This window comes from Macaca nemestrina, chromosome 11, assembly GCF_043159975.1.
Source record: "Macaca nemestrina isolate mMacNem1 chromosome 11, mMacNem.hap1, whole genome shotgun sequence".
Classification (NCBI taxonomy): Eukaryota; Metazoa; Chordata; class Mammalia; order Primates; family Cercopithecidae; genus Macaca; species Macaca nemestrina.
Genome location: NC_092135.1, coordinates 17,855,299 through 17,872,371, shown reverse-complemented (window position 1 = coordinate 17,872,371; position 17,073 = coordinate 17,855,299). Strand labels below are relative to the sequence as shown.

Genomic DNA, 17,073 nt, shown 5'->3' with positions numbered 1-17,073 from the left:
TCTGCAACTCAAATGGAGGGGGCTTTTTTGGTCTTTAAAATATTCGCATTCATGGCAAAGCAAAAGTACTTAAGAGCCAGAGCACAAAATTCTCCAGAAAAGAACTACTTTCTTGATCTTTTCTCTTTATTCCTGATAAACGGTGCCTATCATGGCAGCAATGAGGCAAATGTATAGATAAACCTCTACTTCCCAAGTCGTTTCCATTAGAATGCAGAGAATGTCAAAATTTCTCACACAGTGTTCTTTCAGAGAAAAAAAAATACTTGGATGCAAATCGAAGATCTTTTTTCTTGCAGTTTCTTTGAGCTCAGTGAAAATGCTTGTAGTTCATTCCAATTACCCGTTCTCCAAGCAGTTTTCTTTGAGGAACTGTTCCTGGTCCTGCATAGAATACTTACTGTGATGTAATCGTCACTGTAGTGCAGTAAGTGTTGGTTATTTTTCCAGTAGGGAAAGATTAGTGTCACACCCAAACAGGCATTCACACAAGTAGCAGTTTGCTGGAAAAGTTCGACTTTAAAGCTACATTGCATAACATGGGTAAAAGGTAATGGACTATTAAAGGCTCTGTTTAGAAATTTCTGTCTTTGTACCAGCAAAAAAGAGCAGAGGCAAAGGAAACTATTGGAAAAGATAAATGCGTAGTGGTCCACAGAGAGAAAAGAACTCAGGCCCCCTGCCTGTGTTTTTACGATCATTGGGGCAGAGGTTAAAGTGAAAAAACTGCAAAAATAATTTATTTTAAAAGCATACTTGTAGCAAGTCGTTTGTAATAGAATTGTAGCTTCAAACTCTCTGATTGCCGAAAGTTGTACGTACATCTGTAGGGGAGTTGGGGGGGGTGGTGCGGTGACAGGTCTCCTTTTGGTCTCAATACAACTAAGAGGCTCAACACCTCTAGCAGGAAAAAATGTTAAATGATGACCGTTTATGATCCTCAAGGTCCAGGGGCTGTTTGTAGGAGAAGATTAGTTTAGAAAATGCTTCTTGGCCGGGCACGGTGGCTCACGCCTATAACCCTAGCACTTTGGGTGACTGAGGCGGGTGGATCACGAGATGGGGAGATCGTGACCATCCTGGCTAACACTGTGAAACCCCTTCTCTACTAAAAACACAAAAAATTACTCAGGTGTGGTGGCAGCGCCTGTAGTCCCAGCTACTCAGGAGGCTGAGGCAGGAGAATGGCGTGAACCCAGGAGGCAGAGCTTGTAGTGAGCGGAGATGGCTCTAGCCTGGGCAACAGAGCAAGAATGTCACAAAAATAAAATAAAATGTTTCTCAACCCCCCAGAGAATCATGGCTTTAGAAATTTTAGAATTAAGTTCTAGGACACTGTGCAAACTGGGACAAATGGCATCTACTGGGGTCTAATGAGTGCCCAGTGGTTATCAACGTTCTTTCTCACCCAGATTCTAAGCAAATTAAGAAATAAGGAACAAGGCGGATGAGGCCTGAAATATCACCATTGTTACTGAGAAAGGCTAAGTTGGAGGGAACAACTTGGGGACGGGGGTCAAATGAGCTTTCACATTGGCATCTCTAAATCAGCTGGTTGACCCAGCCACAGACAAGGCCAGATACGGGTAGTTTCTTGCCCTGAGAAGCAGGGCAGAATACCTGTTTGCTATGAGTCACTCACTTTCAAGAAGGAACAGGAAAGGGATAAGCAGCGTATGCCCAGTCTGTTCTTTCCAGATTTACCCATCAGACATGTCACTCCACCTCCCTTAGGGCAGAGAGAATTAAAAAGGGAGAGAGAGGCCGGCCGGGATCGGTAGCTCATGCCTGTAATCCCAGCACTTTGGGAGACCGAGGCAGGCAGATCACGAGGTCAGGAGATGGAGACCATCCCGGCTAACATGGTGAAACCCCATCTCTACTAAAAATAAAAATTAGCCGGGCGTGGTGGTGGGCACCTGTAGTCCCAGCTACTTGGGAGGCTGAGGCAGGAGAATCACTTGAACCCGGGAGGTGGAGGTTCCAGTGAGCCAAGATTGTGCCACTGCACTCCAGCCTGGGCGACAGAGTGAGACTCTGTCTCATAAATAAATAAATTAAATAAATAAAAATAAAAAGGGAAAGAAGCCAAGAGTCACATTAATTGAGTTCCTTTTACATGGATGGACCTTGAGACTAAAGAAAAAACATTCCTTCAGTAATGTTCTCTTCCCATCACAATGAAAACCAGTCATTTCAGGAGCCTCCAGGCCCTTTGAGGCAAGAGTTAAGCAGTTAATAGCATGGATGGTTGGGGCTATGTCTGTCACCTACAACAGACTATACACTCACCCTATTACTCATCAGCATGAGAGTGGCCAAGCGTATTTCACTGCGTTTGCTGGGGGTATGTGTAGCACAGAAAGAACATGTAGATTTTTCCCACATTCATACCAATTTTTTTGGCTTTTTTTTTTTTTTTTTTTTTTTTGAGACAAGGTCCCACTCTGTCACCCAGGCTGGAGTGCGGTAGAACAATTTCAGCACACTGCAACCCCTGCCTCCCAGGCTCAAATAATCATCCCACTTAAGCCTCCTGTAGCTGGGACCACAGGCAAGCACCACCATGCCCAGCTCATACCAATGTCTTTTTAAAAAGTGTTGTATGTGGAAATAAATTGAGACTTGTAGAAAAGCTGCAAAAAATAGTGCAGTTTCTACATATCCTTCCCCTATCTTTGGCTAGTGTTAACAACCTGCATAACCATAGTATGATAATCAAGGCTAGGAAATTAACATTGGCGTAGTACTGTTAATGAAACCATGCTTTGTTTTGAGATTCCCACCGTTTTGCCATTTTTGTTCCAAGATCCTATCCGGGATCCCACATTGCATTTCATTGTCATGTCTCCTTCTCCTCTAACCTCTGACAGTGCATCGTTCTTTCCATGTCTTTTGTGATCTTGACACTTTTGAAGAGGACTGGTCTGGACTTTTGTACACTGTCCCTCAGTTTGGGATTGTCTGCTGTCTTCTCATGATCAAATAGAAGTTTTGCATTTTTGACAAGAATCCTCAGAAGAGATGCGCCCTTCCCAGTGCACTGTAGCAAGGGGGGCATGCTGTCAATGTCTTACTACTGGTGATGTTAACTTTGATCACTTTTGATTCAGATAGTATCTGCTGGGTTTTTCCACTGTTTACTATATTTTCCTTTGTAATTAATAAATAACTTGAGGAAGATACTTTGAAACTATTTAAATACACTGTTTCTCCTCCAACTTTGGTCAACAATTTCAGTGTCTGTTGGTGGATCTCTCCCACATCAGTTACTACCATGGTGTTCTAATCTTAATTTCTATTTCCCTCATTCCTTCTGCATTTATTAACTGGAATCCTTCTGTAAGAAAAATCTGTCTTCTGCACATATTTACTTATTTATGTATGTCAGCATGAACTCATGGGTATTTACCTTATTGGAGGGGGTTATAATCCAATACTATCATTATTTGTTTTCTTGCTCAAATTGCTCCAGCTCTGTCCACTGGGAAGTTGGAAAGTCCAACCAAAAGCCCCAGCTTTATCCACTGGGTCATTGGTTCAAAAAGGCAAACTGAGGCTTGCAGAAGTGAAGTGGCTTCCAATAAAGCAGTTCAGGGAGAATTCCAGTCTAGGTCTGTTAGACTCCAGGGTTCATGTTCTTTCTGCAGAGTAAGGAATTATTTCAGAATTAGAATGAAATATGGACATGAGCTTCTTTAGTTTCCTCCATCCCATTAAGTAGATGAGGATCTACTTAATGATAAGGCCATTAAAGGAAAGGATCATGGCTTCTGGAAGCAGAGCTTGGTGAAAGAAGTTAGTAGAAGACCCTCATCTTTAAGCACATTTCTTTACATTCCAACATTGTCAGTCATTCTCCTCAGGTCATCTTCATGGTAAAGCTATTAACAATTTCAGTTCATTATTGAAACTTCCATTGCTTACTTTATGACCAAATATCATATGGATTTGCCAGCTATGAATGGAATTTTTGAGCCTAAAGTGGTGGTTTCAACAGGTCAAGAAATCATATATCAAAGGAAGAATTTAGTAAGTGACATGGCCATTTCAATTCCTAGATTATCTCTTTGGCAATGAACATTTATTTGAAAATGGTATTTCTAAAAGCAACAAAATCAGTGATATTTTTTTCTTCTCATTGTCAAGTATTATGTTTTTAAGAAGATGTATAAACCCATAACATTTCTGAAACTACAGCTAGAAAATTATGATTAAGCCCAGAGAGGGAAAAAGTTACCACGTCAACATTGATCCTCTGCACCAAAAGTCTCCTCTGCTTCTTGAAAGCAGAAAATAAGAGAATGATGGAGCCCAAGCAACACTCTAGACCTACCATGGTTAAAATGAGGACATCACAGGAAATAAGACCTGCTGCAACTTTCATTTTAGAGTCCCCGTTTACCAAAAACAGGTGGCTCTGGTTTATGTTGGAGGCACTCCTAAAGGCAGCCATGCTGACACAGAACCTCCGTGCGGTGTGGAGAGGGGGTCCTGTGCAGGTTTCCCTGCAGGGTTTTGCCTTTAAAGAGAACAGCCTAAAACACCTAAATGCTAGTTTTACTCAGCGGGCCTGTATCCCGCCCACGCTGGAAACAGCCCTCAGGTAGTGGCTCCAGCTTCGCCTCTCTTTTCCTGTTTTTCCCTCAAACTGAGCTGTGTCCCCTGCTAGAATGCAGCCCCTCTCTACATTACTGTGGATTCCAAGCCAACTGCAGGGTTGGGTCTGCTATAAAGGGCAGGCTTTCTCTAGAGACAGTTTTGTTTTGTTTTGTTTTGGTTTGGTTTGGTTTGAGACAGTCTTGCTCTGTTGCCCAGGCTGGAATGCATTGGCATGATTATGGCTCACTACAACCTCTGTCTCCCAGGTTCAAGCTATTCTCCTGCCTTAGCCTCCCGAGTAGCTGGGAACATAGGGGGCTGCCACCACGCCCAGCTGATTTTTGTATTTTCAGTAGAGACAGGGTTTCATCATGTTGGCCAGGCTGGTCTCAAATTCCTAACCTCATGATCTGCCCACCTCGGCCTCCCAAAGTGCAGGGATTATAAGCGTGAGCCACCATGCCCGGCTGAGACAGTTCCATTTTAATACATTTTAAAATATGGAGATAAGAGTCTACAAAGCCTATAAAACTAGCAAAGGCCTTTGATAGAGTAGCCTTGACACACGTGGAACTAAGAGACCCTTTTTGATATTCTTCCAAAAGCAAATGTTCTGAACTGTGGTGGCTTTTCTCGTGTAACTGCAGAGGAAAGATTGGGTGGAAAGAATCGATTTCATACTGTAAAGGTGATCAGACTTTGATAGAAGAGAGGACAGCAAGCTACAGCCCTGGGCCAAATGTGGCCCACTGTCTGTGCTATGATTGAGTTGTGCCCACAATTCATGTATTGCAGTCCTAATCCCCAATGTGATGATATTTGGAGATGGGGCCTTGGGAGATAATTAAGGTTAGATGAGGTCATGAGAACAAGGCCCTGGCCTGATGGGAACAGGGTCTTTATAAAATAGGGAGATTCACCTGGAGAGAGAGGGGGAGCTCGCTTTCTGTGCACACACAGAGGAAAGGCCATGTGAGGACACAGAGAGAAGGGGTCACCCACAAGCTAGGAAGAGAGCCTTCACCAGAAACCAAATTTCCTGGAAACTCGATTTTTCACTTGCAGTCTCCCGAACCATGAGAAAATTCATTTCTGTTGTTTAAGCTACACAGTCTGGTATTTTGGTATGCCAGCCTATGCAGACTAATGAAGTGTATTTCTGTAAAGAAAGTTTTAGTGCAACAGCCACACCCATTTGTTTATGTACTGTCTATGGCTGCTTCTATGATACAGTATCAAAATCCAGATATTGGATTCTGACAGAGCATTTGGCCTGCAAAGACCAAAATCTTTGCTGTCTAAGTGAAAAAGTGTGCCCACCCTTGGAATAGAAATGTACTGTATACACTATAGGTTTTTTTTTTTTTTTTTTTTTTTGAGACGGAGTCTCGCTCTGTAGCCCAGGCTGGAGTGCAGTGGCCGGATCTCAGCTCACTGCAGGTTTTGAACATGAAAAGCCACCCCAGTGGGATATTAAAGGGCCAAAGGGAGGAAACCGTCTTAGTGTGCAGTAGTCCAACTAGCAATGTCACCTGCAGGAGTGTCCTGGACTTCTCACCTCATCACCCCACCTATGAGCTCAGTCGTGTACAATGAACAGCTATGCCCTTGACAGTTGAGTCCGTGGAGGGCAGGTACATAGGGGAAGCCTGTCCTCTAAGGGGGCTGATAGAACAGGTCAGTTTTGACAATGGGGTTAGAAAGGAAATGGGTGTGAAGACGACGGAGCCTGGGAAGCAATGAAGAGGAAACGGACTCATCTCCCCCCTTCCTTAGCAGTGGATCCTCAGAGGGTGTTCGGAGGCCTCCCCAAGTCCCAACCACAGAACGGGAGCCAGGCTGTAATGTAGAATGAAATATTTGCTGTTAGAAAAAATACTTCTCCTTGGATAAATTAAAACTTGCAGTTACAGCCAGGATGTGCTCTCTCCCTCCCCAGTGCAATAATTTGGAAGTTTAGGCGACCCGTGTTAGATCCACCTGTAGGTGCTTCCAGGAATCTGTATATTTAATGAATGCCCAGGTAATTCTTCTGCAAGGAATGAATGCCTGGAAAGCACCCCTTGAGCTGTTCTTCCCTGGTGGGGTTCTAACACTGCGCCTACCTGGGGCCTGGGTGCACCTTCACCAAGGGACTGCCTTTAGTGAAGTATGTGGCAAAGAACTTTGATGAAGTAGCCTTGTTCTCAAAAGGATGGCACCGCATCAGTGATTCAGGACACTAAAGAGTTTTTGTACCTGTCTGCCAGCAGACAGGTCAACCTTCAGGCTTCTGGGTCAGGATGCTGGCCCGGGAACCACGTTCTAACTCTCAGTAATGTGGAATGCCAAAGCTGAGACCACTGCTGCGCCAGACTTACCTCTAGCAAGGTTGTTGCAGGTGTTTTTTATTCGGCCCACTCAAGCTGTGGTGACCCAGCTGTGTGTTAGGAACAAGCAGAAAGGGCTGGATTCAAACAAAGAGAAAACACCATCTTTCTTCTTTGCCCCGTGTAATCAATAATTCAGCCCTCTAAAGCAAGCCAGATGCCTGATGAAGTGCTTGCTGCAAGGAAGAAGACGGGGGCCATTCAGAATCCACATCAACTTCTAAAACTTCTTTCCTCCTCCCTCCTTCTGCCTCACCTCCTGGCTTGCCTTCCACCTGAATGCAAAACTAATGCATCTGCTAAGAAGTGGCCCAAATATAGTCCAAGAGGAACAAGGACAGAGTGTTTAAAGCTGTGGGGGAAAGAGAGTCAGTAATTTTAAATGTCAGCAAATTGGTCTTCATTGACATTACCATCCCCTCTGAATTAAGTGACACGGTGTCTGTGAATTCAATCACAACTACTTGTATGAATGAAGGGCATGAGTCAGAAAATGCTCCATGAACCAACCCACATCATGGATCTGATTCACTTGCTAGAGGCTTCATATAATTCATAGCTCTAAAAATATGTGTGTATATATGTGTATATATATGTGTGTATTTTATATATATACACACACATATTTCACTTCACATTGTCAAAGTGATCTTAAATGGTATGGAAACAATCATCTGCTTGAAGTTTTTCTATGACATTTATTAAATTATTAAATATCATGGACATTTGCTGAACATTTACCAAGTTCCAAGCATTATTCTAAGTGTTAGGGATACAAAGACTGTCTAGCGACTGATATTTGGGGAGTTACTGACAGCAGGGTTTAAACAATGGGAAAACAGCAGAGTTTTGACAACAATCTGAACTAAGAATTTCCTTCGTGAAACTTCTCTAGTAATAGTTAAGGTACCATCTTGTGTGTGGACAATGCTCCTAAAAGCCAGTCCAATCAAAATGTGTATCATTTACGACATGGAAAGTCATTTTCAGCAAAATGATTAGAAGGAGCATGACATGTGAAAACAGAAATCTTAAAGTCTTAAATCGGAGTCTACAATCACCTTCTTTAAAAAAAATTATGAAATTAGCATTGCGGTTAACTCTTGGGAAAGGTAAGAGTACAAGACTGTGAGATTGTTGTAAAACGATGACAATAGTTGATGAAATTCTATTTCTTAGACTGATGGAGGATTTACAAGTGTTCCTTTTACGACTGTGCTTCATAACTCACATACATGTTATCAAATAATACATAACAAAAGAACCCCCCTCACCAGGGGCTTTACTCCTATTAGTCCATTTAACATGGAAGGATCATTTCTAACGTCTGTAAAGCAGGGAGAACAGACAATGGCGCAGAAGTATTTTTGTGGCATCGATTTGGATGCATTTCAATCCAAATTTATATTTAATTCCAGTGCGTAGGGTACAGAGGATCCAGTCTGTTTTTCCTTATTTCCACATCTACCTTTTCAGCAGAACTCCGGAGAGTGTAAATTCCTTTATAGTCTGATTTCTTGGGTCCCAGGGAATAGGTACAACGGCTACAGTGGAATGAAGTGCCTGGGAAGGAACCTCAGTATTTTATTTATCCTTTCCTTCATTCCTTGGCATGCCCATCATTCACATCCAAATAAATAAGGCAGATTAATATGAATGACTTCCTCAGGGAGAACAATTTGTGGTGTTTTTAAAGCAAGCACGCATAGCCACCCGTCTCAATCCAAGAGCCCCCAGGAGGCCATCACCTCTCTAAAGACTTAAAGAGGATTAACGTTTTAAACGCTGGGTGGCTTGATTAATTTGGTGATAGTGGGTGGTGTGTTCCACGGGCACACTCCTGGTCTGTGGATTAGAGCCGTGAGAAATGACTTGGCCTTGGCAGGACACATCTCTGCCCCTGCAGGGTGGAGCAGCTGGGAGCTGGTCCAAGCTGGGATTATCCGAGCTACATTTGATGGACAGCCCTTCATCCACCAGTGGAGCCTTCTAGCTCTGGGTCTGCATCTGCATTAACTAAGATCAGAGCCTCTCACAGTTCTGCCTTTGTCAACCAAGGCCTGGAGGTGAATTGTAGCTTTATGTAACCTCTGTTACCCAGGCGACACCAGCCTAGGAATAAAGTCCTACTCAAAACCAGTCAGAAAAGCACCTCCGGACCTCCTTCAAATAACCCGCTTTCCTTCTGTCATCTTCTCCTTTTCTTCCCTTCATTTACTCATTGATTCCTTTGGTAAATACTTGTGTCATTATGTGCCAGGCACTGTTCTGATTGCTGGAGCTTACATTCTATTAATAAAGACACATTAGTAAAATATGTAGTGTATTAGAAGCGATTAAGAGAAAAATGCAGGGAAGAAAGGCAGGAAGCATCTCTCAGCTCTTTGGGGAAGTCTCCAAATGGTGTCCCTCCCCTGTTCTTGGTCATGACCTTCTCCTACCCTAACCCGGCAGTGGTGGTTTCTGAGGCCAGCCATGAGGGTTCAAGGGAACCGGGCCCATGTCCAGCTAGAACCCAGCCATCCCTTACTGCCCATGTTGCTGCTGCAGTTGTGCTGAACTGTAGTGTTCTTTGCCAGACCTATCTCATATTTCAGAGATGTGTCATCGTGTTGTGGACCCCTGTCAAACAATTAAAAGTGGTTCCTGACTACCACCCAGCCCTAAAGGGACCACACTGTTTGGTGCATTGCCGTGGTATGACTTAGAGATGGCAACTCACACACTTAGGTGTGTGCACAGACATCCCCCTGCAGACACAGCACTGGAGCACGTATTGTATTGCTTTGTGGTTTCTTTCTTAAATGGTATACTTAACTATCATTCTGGAACTGTCATTGAGAACTTTCCAGATCAGAATAGAGCTCTGTACTTTTCTTCAACTGCTGCTTACCATGTATAGTATAAATGTACCTTTTTCCTATTAAGGATGTGAAAGTGTGTTTTGTTTTGAAGGTACATGGTGAGGAATGGTACTGTTGGATTTGTACATTTTGAATTATGGATCCTTCTGACTGCCCTTATGCCAGTCTCTGCCCCCACCAGCAGTCCATGACAAGGCCCTTGTTTTACTCACAGCTCCTCCTCCCTCAGGCTCAGACCTGATCTCATGGGGTCCGGGTTAAAGGAAAAGCAGAGAGAACCACAGGCACAAGTACCCCTGCCCTGTGACCCTGAGACTTGGGCTTTGGGGCAGCTCCTGGTGGCTCTTTTCTTCAGAGTGTCATTCCCTAGAGCCCTCTGGTGGACACAGCTAGGAGGGAACTTGTACTACGCTGAGAAAGAAGCCATTTGAGGATGGTTCATTGGGGGTGTTTATTGACGTCATTTTAAAAATGATACTTTACTCTCATGGTTCTGATTTTAAATGGTAAGAAAGGGTCAAAAGTTTTTTCCCACTCCTCTCCTGTGGCCAAGTAGAATCTCACACCAGAGACAACCAATGTTATCTTTTTTGTGTATTCTTCCATAAATTTTTATGCATATGCATGCAAAATGTGTGTGTTTAATTTTTATTTTCCCCAATGGATGCATGTTATAGCATGGTAGGCAGTGTAGTATAATGGTTAACAGTATAGATTATAAATCCAGATCTCCTGGGCTTAAATCCCAGCTCCACTACATATTACCTGAATGGCCCCTAAGCAAATTACATACCCTATTTTTGCCTCAGTTTCCCCACTTGCAAAATGAGGATTACTGCTAGAGTTACTACAAAGATTAAATGAGTTAATATTCATAAAGCTCTTAAAACTGCATCTGAAGCATAGTAAGAAACAAACTCTTTAAAAAAAAAAAAAAAGAAGAGGGGAGGGAGAGAAAAGGAAGGAAGGAACTGTCCAGACATACTTTGCTTTGTTTTAAACTCAGTATCATCTTCTATGGCTTTGTGGAATTGCGTTGTGCAGATAAGACACTGGAAGTTTACCAGTGCCCTGGTGATGGATAGAGTGATGGTCTATTCTTTTGCCATGACACTGTACTCTGCCATGAAAAACCTTGTGTACAGTCATTGTGTATGTGTGTGAATATGTCTGTAGGATACATACATAAAAGTGGAATTGCCAGGTCACAGAGTACATGCATTTGCAATGTTGATAGCTATTGCCACATTGCCTTCAGGGAAATTATACCTATTTACTCTCCTAACCAACAATGTGGGAAAGGACCTTTTTCTAAGACTCACGCAGTGTTTATAATAAACTTTTAACACAGTGTTCATAATAAACTTTTAAATCTCTGCCCAAGTGATAGTGGCGTCTCAGTGTAGTTTTAATTTGCATTCTTCTTATGATACGAGAGGGTATCTTTTCATGTGTTTCAAAGCTCTGTTTCTTTTTCTGTGAACTGTCTGTTCATTTGCTTTCTCTATTTTTCTAATGAGTTATTTATTCCTTACTGATTTATTATTTATTCCTTACAGATTTCTAGGACCTTTTTACATATTAAGGAAATCTGCTTTGTGATTGGAATTACAATTATTTTTTCAAATATTTCACTTGTTTTTTTAATCCTATGTATAGGGATTTCAATAGGCAGAGTTTGTATATGTATATAGTGTAATTTTTCAGTATTTTCTGTAATGGCTTCTGGGTGTTGTGTCATAGAATAGCTTTTACAACTCTTACATAAAACTCCCAAGGTTCCAAAGTGTCATTTAGTACTTTTATGGGTTTCTTTCCCCCCAACATTTAAATCTTAGATCTACCTGGAATTTATCCTAAGCATGTGAATGATGGAACTGTTCAGGAGTTCTAAGTTCTCATTGGGCCCTCCCCACCTGGCAGCATTCCTTATTTCCTTCCAGTGTGAGTCTTTATTCTACACCCCTCTCTTCCTTGGTGCCTCCGAGTCTCTCCTGTGGCTTTCTTTACCAGTTGCATCAGTGCAGGCAGCCATTCGTGTCTAAACCCCAGGGGCATTTTCTTAAAGCTACCTAGCAGCCTGTGTGGTCTTCAATCACGTGTTCCTCACAGGGCAGCTCTCAGCATTCCCCAAAACCATCCCTGCTTGTCCCTGGACCTCCGTTCCCATGCCAGCCTGCCCGCTGAAGTGCCTACAATGAACCTGGACAGTTTTTCTTTATCTGAAGCTGTGGGAGAGGTGACTTATTTCCACTTCTTTGCAGACCGCAAACATCAGCCTTTCCAAATATCAGTCCCTCTGCCCCAGCCTCACCACTCAGCCCCATCCCACCTCTCTCAAAGGAGGCACCGTGTTATTTCCACCACATGAATTTTCATCAAAAGGATAAGTAAAATGCCTTTGTTTTCTGAAAACCCTCTTTAATCTCAAATTTCCCAATTTCTATTAGCGCCACAACTCCTACCTGTTTCCTCTGCCACTGTCCAGTTTAGAACTAGCGTACTTTTTCTTCTTGAATGTCTCCAAAGTCAGCTCCTCCTTAGCCCGACACCAGCCAGTTGCCTGTCACTTACCTTGATGCCTAGCTCCACATTTCCTTTCATCTGGTTAGAAACCTCTTCAATTACATCCAGTCTCACCCAAAGCATCTCTCGTGCCAGTTTCCAGACTTAGATCTTAAGCAAGGGAGGCTCATAGGAGCCCACAGCTACCCTGAGCCTCATGGCCCTCATGCCTAGAAACCTGCTGGCCCTTGGGCCTCCTCAGGATGCCTGGCCTAGAGCAGCCATCCTGGCAATGGACACACCTATCTGACCTCAGATACCTTTCTCTTTCTTCCCTCTTGGAGCATCTAGTAAATGCCCCTTTTCTTATGGAGCTGTCAACCTTCCCCTTCAGAAAACCTCATTGTGGTGCCCTCAGTTCATGAACCATCAACTTGAGAGCTTGTACCTCTCCTGGGCGTGAACCCAGGAGGCTGAACTTTCAGTGAGTAGAGATGGTGCCACTTATGAAGATAAATTGTTTCTGACTAATGACATATGAGGGTCTCAGCAGCTGTAAAGATTATGGCTCTGTTAGTCCATCTCTTCATAATGACATACACTATGTATCCAACTAACCTACCTCATCACTGATCCTTAACCTTGCAAAGTTTGCCTTAAAAATAAGCTCCCGGCCGGGCGCGGTGGCTCAAGCCTGTAATCCCAGCACTTTGGGAGGCCGAGACGGGCGGATCACGAGGTCAGGAGATCGAGACCATCCTGGCTAACACGGTGAAACCCCGTCTCTACTAAAAAAAGTACAAAAAAACTAGCCGGGCGAGGTGGCGAGCGCCTGTAGTCCCAGCTACTCGGGAGGCTGAGGCAGGAGAATGGCGTAAACCCGGTAGGCGGAGCTTGCAGTGAGCAGAGATCCGGCCACTGCACTCCAGCCTGGGTGACAGAGCGAGACTCCGTCTCAAAAAAAAAAAAAAAAAAAAATAAGCTCCCAGCCATGTCACTGAATAAAAATGCAAATCGCAGAGTAGCATACAGGTTGTGATACTGTTAACAAATGTGTGCGAACACACGGGCCTAATTTCTCCGTGGGCATATATGTAAATGTAGAGAAACCAGCCTGGAAGAAAGCACGCCACACTGATGACAGCATCTGCCTCCAGGGGCACGGTGGAGGGCCTGGAACTGGCAGGGGTACTCAACGGCCAACGGCCATTTTCACACTACTGACTTTTTTTAAAGAGAAAAACATATTCAGTAAATTTTTAAGTTTAAAAATTCACTTAAAGAAAAAAACTTAGGAAGTGGCAAATAAATGCCAGTTAGTGTTTTTCATACTTAGGAATAAAAAGAGTAGAATGATTTCCTAAAAAGGGCCATGGATGGCAAATGTAGAGACTATGGGAAATCTATAAATGGGCAATGCCCTGAAGTGTATTGCTTAGAAATCAAACAGTGCCTCCCACACATGGATACAGGCATCCTCTGTACCTCGGCTTTAGCTTACCAGAGCAGCCACCTTCCAGGATTTTGTAATGGTCTTAGAAAATCAGTCCCTACAAACATGCAGTTAGAGGGGGAAAAATGACATAAAATTGCATGTTTTAAGGTAAATCTAAAGTACTTCTTTACCTCCCGCTTGGAAGTTCTAGGCAGTTTCATTCCTTACTGTTTCTACAGCACCCAAAGTGGCAATTCTCAAGGAGGCGGGAGCCAAAACCAAAACCACACCTGCCCATACACTTGTAGGAAATGAGTGGGTAAGGAGACCCGGTTACTAGTAGGATGCTATATCCCTCAGCTGTGCAAGGCAGCAAACACGATTAAGACCTGAATTCTAAGTCTAGCTTTAGTATTAAATATTATCTGTCCAAAAAAAAAATCATTAATATGAAATAGCCACATATATGGCCGGGTGCAGTGGCTCACGCTTGTAATCCAGCACTTTGGGAGGCCGAGGCGGGCAGATCACAAGGTCAGGAGATTGAGACCATCCTGGCTAACACGGCGAAACCCCATCTCTACTAAAAAACAAAAAATTAGCCAGTGTGGTGGTGGGTGCCTGTAGTCCCAGCTACCAGGGAGGCTGAGGCAGGAGAATGGTGTGAACCTGGGAGGCAGAGCTTGCAGTGAGCCGAGATGGCACCACTGCACTACAGCCTGGGCAACAGAGCAAGACTCTGTCTTATTTAAAAAAAAAAAAAAAACCACATACATATCCACACAACAAGAGCTATCTTCAGCGTAAAGCCCCCTCCCCCTAAAATATCCCAACCATTTTTGTGGTTAGTTGGTAATCCAATTTGCTGCTATATAGTAACACAGTCTTGACAGCATGGAGCCAGAATGCTGGCTTCAAATCCCAGCTGCTCCACTTCCTGTGACCTTGGGCAAGTTACTGAATCTCTCTGGCCCTGAGGCTTCGCATCTGTAAAATGGTAGTGATCATGAGGGCCTCCCCCGTAGGGTTGCTTGGGGGTAGTGAAGAAGCTGACACATTACAGCTGTCTGAATAGTGCCTGGGAGACAGGAAAACCCTTAAAGAAGTTCAGCTAGTATTATTTGAATTGAGTAAACTTCCACCTTTAAGAAATCAAATGATTAAGACACCCTCATTTGATGACTACAGCTTGACAGGCCACACATGCTCTTTGAGACAGGCCCCCTGGTCATCTTGGGACGCTCCTTTTTGCACCCAGTATGTGTCACTGAGTGCTAGCTGCGTGGTGCTGGCTTGGCAGATGGCCATGTGTCCTGAGGGCAGAGCGTCTGAGAATTAAGACTGTGAGGGATACACAGCCAGGTGCCCCTTCAGTAGGAATATATTTATTCCCCTTAGGGATTTGGTCTGTCTTCACAGAACCTCAGGATTTCATCAACACATAGTTGAGAGCCATCCCTCTGTGGCCGTTTATAAAGCAATAACAGAGATAAGATCTAGAAGCACTGCTTGTGGTCCTCACTGGCATGAGACAGTTTGAACCAAAAAAAAAAACTGCCTTGTACACAATGTGAACTCTGACTTTTATATAGACCTACATTTTAACAGCTCTTTATTCACTGGTATTGGCATCTCAAATAGCTTTTGGAACAGTTTGGTTAAAACTAATGAAATAGTGCCTGTCTCTTTCACCATCTATCTTGTGTGTTTTGAGTATCAGTGAGACAATCCGAAGCACCTCCCTGGCCTCACCAAGTCTCTGGGCTGGGGGAGGAGTAAGGAAGAGCCGTCCATTTGGATTTGGACAGAGGGACAGGTATCTTTTTTGCCAGTGCACATTAACTCGGCTCCTTTGGGTCTGTGTTGCAGGGATCATGTACCGCAAATCCTGTGCGTCATCAGCGGCTTGTCTCATCGCCTCTGCCGGGTACCAGTCCTTCTGCTCGCCAGGGAAACTGAACTCAGTGTGCATCAGCTGCTGCAACACCCCTCTTTGCAACGGGCCAAGGCCCAAGAAAAGGGGAAGTTCTGCCTCGGCCCTCAGGCCAGGGCTCCCCACCACGATCCTGCTCCTCAAATTAGCCCTCTTCTCGGCACACTGCTGAAGCTGAAGGAGATGCCACCCCCTCCCGCATTGTTCTTCCAGCCCTCGCCCCCAACCCCCCACACCTCCCTGAGTTGCTTCTGGGTGTCCTTTTATTCTGGGTAGGGAGCGGGAGTCCCTGTTCTCTCTTTGTTCCTGTGCAAATAATGAGGCAGTGTAAAGCATTCTGAATAAATTCAGTCTGGCTGAATTGTCAGTATGTACTTCAAGGAAGGAGGTGGCGTGAAAGTTCACCCCCGTGTCTGTGTAGCCAGGGTCAAGGCCATGCTGGCAGAGTCAGCCCTTAGAAGCCACCGAGCTGGGCATCTGCCTTTTGCAAAGCCTCCAGTGTCCATTCCATCCCTGATGGGGGCATACTTTGAGACTGCAGAGTGAGGGTGACGTTTTGTTGGGGGGAGGAGGGCCAGTTCCCACTCAAGGCTCCCTCACTTGACATTCATTCAAACTTCATGCTCCTGAAAACCATTCTCTGCAGCAGAATCGGCTGGTTTCGTGCCTGAGTTGGGCTCCAGTGACTCGAGATTCAATGGCTGGGACTTAGACTGGGGTTCGGCCTCACTCTGAAAAGTGCTTAAGAAACCCTTCTTAGTTCTCCTTGCAGAGGAATGGCGCCAGGACGCGACGAAGAGCAGCGGGCGCTGCATGAAGCGGGCGCTGTCCGTGGAGGAGTGCGCGTGGGCGCGCAGGCGCTTCTCGTGGTTGGCGTGCTGCAGCGACAGGCGGCAGCACAGCACCTGCACGAACACCCGCCGAAACTGCTGCGAGGACACCGTGTACAGGAGCGGGTTGATGACCGAGCTGAGGTAGAAGAACGTGTCCGAGAAGGGGAGGAGGATCATGTACGCCCGGAAGTAGGACCTCGTCCAGTCGTGCTTGGGTTTGGCTGCAGCCATGATCCTCCGAATCTGGTTGGGCATCCAGCATACGGCCAATGTCACAACAATCAGCCCTGGGCAGACACGAGCAGGAGGGAGAGACAGAAAAGAGAAAAACACAGCATGAGAACACAGTAAATAAATAAATAAAACCATAAAATATTTAGCTCCTCTGTTCTGTGCTTACTGGCCAGGAAATGGTACCAATTTTTGCAGTGTTGGACTTGACAGCTTTTGCCACAAGCAAGAGAGAATTTAACACTGTTTCAAACCCGGGGGAGTTGACTGTGTTAAAGACCATTAAATGCTTTAGACAGTG

The 17,073-nt window shown here is 44.5% G+C and overlaps 2 protein-coding genes across 2 annotated transcripts in view; one reads left to right on the top strand and one right to left on the bottom strand.

Moving 5' to 3' along the window:
- Positions 1 to 16,069, top strand: part of LOC105492535 (LY6/PLAUR domain containing 1) — a 29,740-nt gene extending 13,671 nt beyond the window's left edge. Inside the window, exon 4 of the mRNA XM_024796261.2 lies at positions 15,645 to 16,069. Within this exon, the coding sequence (XP_024652029.1) occupies positions 15,645 to 15,880 (236 nt within the window). The 3' untranslated portion in view covers positions 15,881 to 16,069. The remainder of the gene's footprint in view (positions 1 to 15,644) is intronic.
- A 167-nt stretch (positions 16,070 to 16,236) lies between these two features.
- Positions 16,237 to 16,846, bottom strand: LOC105492534 (G-protein coupled receptor 39-like). The gene has a single exon (XM_011759727.3). The coding sequence runs from the start codon at positions 16,794 to 16,796 to the stop codon at positions 16,320 to 16,322; it is 477 nt and encodes a 158-aa protein (XP_011758029.3). The 5' UTR covers positions 16,797 to 16,846; the 3' UTR covers positions 16,237 to 16,319.
- Positions 16,847 to 17,073: the final 227 nt, after the last annotated feature.

Bases quoted from the DNA above. Each gene is read 5' to 3' on its own strand.
- LOC105492534 (XM_011759727.3), bottom strand. From the start codon at position 16,796: ATGCCCAACCAGATTCGGAGGATCATGGCTGCAGCCAAACCCAAGCAC.